The following is a 2,479-nucleotide window of genomic DNA, read 5'->3' on the forward strand; positions in this document are numbered from 1 at the left end:
CTCTCTCTCTCCCTTTCTCTCTCTCCCTCTCCCTTTCTCTCTCTCTCACTTTCTCTCCCTTTCTCTCTCTCTCACTTTCTCTCTTTCTCTCCCTCTCTCTTTCCCTCTCCTTCTCTCCCCCTCACTCTCCTGTCTCTGTCTCTCCATCTCTCTCTCTCCCTCTCTCTCTTTCCTTTTCTCTCCCTCCCTCTTTCCCTTTCTCTCTCTCTCTCTCTCCCCACCACCCCCACGGCTCCCCCCAACCTTTCTGTCGTTCCACTGTAGCCCAGCACCCGCTCCATCCCGGGTGCTCCTCTCTCCCAGGGCTGACTTCTTTCTGCATCTCCGCCCTCCCCACAGCTGGTGGTAAAAAGTGGCCAGTCAGAAGACAGGCAGCCTTTACCTGGGCAGCAGATGACCCTGAAGATAGAGGGTGACCACGGGGCCCGGGTGGGACTGGTGGCTGTGGACAAGGGCGTGTTTGTGCTGAATAAGAAGAACAAGCTGACGCAGAGTAAGGTAAGGACCAGTGTCCCAAGGCTGCTGAGAAGAAGCGGAGGCACAGAGCTGGGGCTGGGGGAGATGGATGGGATTGGAGAGGGCAGTACAGTGGGGGCATGGGCTGAAAGCAGAGATCAGAGCAGACCAGACACAGATGGCTGAAGCTGAAGATGGGAATGAGGTTGGACATGGGTTCCGGTTGGGGATGGTCAAGAGAACTGGACGTTTTCTTCTTCCTTTTTTTTTTGAGATGGAGTCTCTCTCTGTCACCAGGCTGGAGTGCAGTGGCACAGTCTCGGCTCACTGCAATCTCTGCCTCCCAGGTTCAAGCGATTCTCCTGCCTCAGCTTCCCGAGTAGCTGGGACTACAGGTGCCCGCCACCATGCGCGGCTAATTTTTGTATTTTTAGTGAAGACAGCGTTTCACCATGTTGGCCAGGATGGTCTCGATCTCTTGACTTTGTGATCCACCTGCCTTGACCTCCCAAGGTGCTGGGATTACAGGCGTGAGCCACCACGGCCGGCTGAGACTTGGACACTTTCTTTTTTTTTTAATTTTTAATTTTTATTTTATTATTATTTTTTAATTTTTAATTTTTATTTTTATTTATTTATTTTTTGAGATGGAGTCTCGCTCTGTTGCCCAGGCTGGAGTGCAGTGGCGCGATCTCGGCTCACTGCAAGCTCCGCCTCCTGGGTTCAAGTGATTCTCGTGCCTCAGCCTCCTGAGTAGCTGGGACTGCAGTCGCCTGCCACCTCGCCTGGCTAATTTTTTGTATTTTTAGTAGAGATGGGGTTTCACCGTGTTAGCCAGGATAGTCTCTATCTCCTGACCTCGTGATCCGCCCGCCTCGGCCTCCCAAAGTGCTGGGATTACAGGCCTGAGCCACCGCGCCTGGCCCTTGGACACTTTCAACTGGGTCTCTGAGAGGCTGATGGCAGTACGCCCAGGGTCATCCAGTGCGGCGGCAGCACGCGCGGGCCAGTCCCCCCGGGCCTGGCCAGGAGTAGGTCCCATGGGGTGGGGCAGAGGGAGGGGTCGGTCTGATGGGGGAGGAGACTCCTGTCTGAGGAGGGAGGATGCCCTGTCTTGGGGAGGCGGTCTGAGAAGGTCTCTGTCTGAGGGGGAGGAGTTCCTGTCTGGAGGGGGGAGGAGGAGGCCTCTGTCTGGAGGGGGAGGAGGAGGCCTCTGTCTGAGAGAGGGGAGGAGGAGGCTCCTGTCTGAGGGGGAGGAGGAGGCCTCTGTCTGAGAGGGGAGGAGGAGGTCCTGTCTGAGGAGGGAGGAGGAGGTCCCTGTCTGAGGAGGGAGGAGGAGGTCCTTGGTCTGAGAGGGAGGAGGAGCTCCTGTCTGAGAGGGGAGGAGGAGGTCCCTGTCTGGAGGGGGAGGAGGAGGCCTCTGTCTGAGGAGGGGAAGAAGCCTCTGGAAGAGGCTCCGGAGCAGGGATGAAGATGGAGGTGGGGTTGGCCTGGGTTCAGGAGTGAGGATGGGAAAGCAGATGGAACTGAGGGGGGAATGGAGATAAGATTTGGAATGGAGGCCGGTGGTGGCTCACTTGGAACTTCCAGTACTTTGGGAGGTCACGGTAGGATCACGAGGCCAGGAGTGCCCCAGACCATCTTGGCACATGGCAAGACCCCCATCTTTACAGAAAAATTAAAAAATAGTTGGCATGATGGCGATGCCTGCAGTCCCATCTGCTCAGGGGAGGCTGAGGTGCGAGGGATTGCTTGAGAACAGGAATTTGAGGTTGCAGTGAGCCAGATTGCAATCCACTGCACTCCAGCCTGGGTGACAGTGGGAACTCAACTTTAAAAAAAAAAAGAATGGAAAGAAAGGAGAAAAAAAGAAGAGAGAGAGAGAAACAGAGAGAAAGAAAAAGAAAGGAGAGAAAGGAAGGGAGGGGAGGGAAGATCCAAGGAAGGAAGGAAGGAGGAAAGGAGGAGGGAGGGAGGAAGGTATGGAGAGGAAGGAGCAATATAACTGAACGAAGTACAATAA

The 2,479-nt window shown here is 55.0% G+C and overlaps 1 protein-coding gene across 1 annotated transcript in view; it reads left to right on the top strand.

The window, feature by feature from the left end:
* The window catches only part of C3 (complement C3), a 40,311-nt gene that overhangs the window by 7,122 nt on the left and 30,710 nt on the right, over window positions 1-2,479 (top strand). Inside the window, exon 8 of the mRNA XM_031659064.1 lies at window positions 312-498. Coding sequence (XP_031514924.1) covers window positions 312-498 — 187 coding nt within the window. The remainder of the gene's footprint in view (window positions 1-311; window positions 499-2,479) is intronic.

This window comes from Papio anubis, chromosome 20 (genome assembly GCF_008728515.1).
Source record: "Papio anubis isolate 15944 chromosome 20, Panubis1.0, whole genome shotgun sequence".
In the NCBI taxonomy this organism is placed as follows: domain Eukaryota; kingdom Metazoa; phylum Chordata; class Mammalia; order Primates; family Cercopithecidae; genus Papio; species Papio anubis.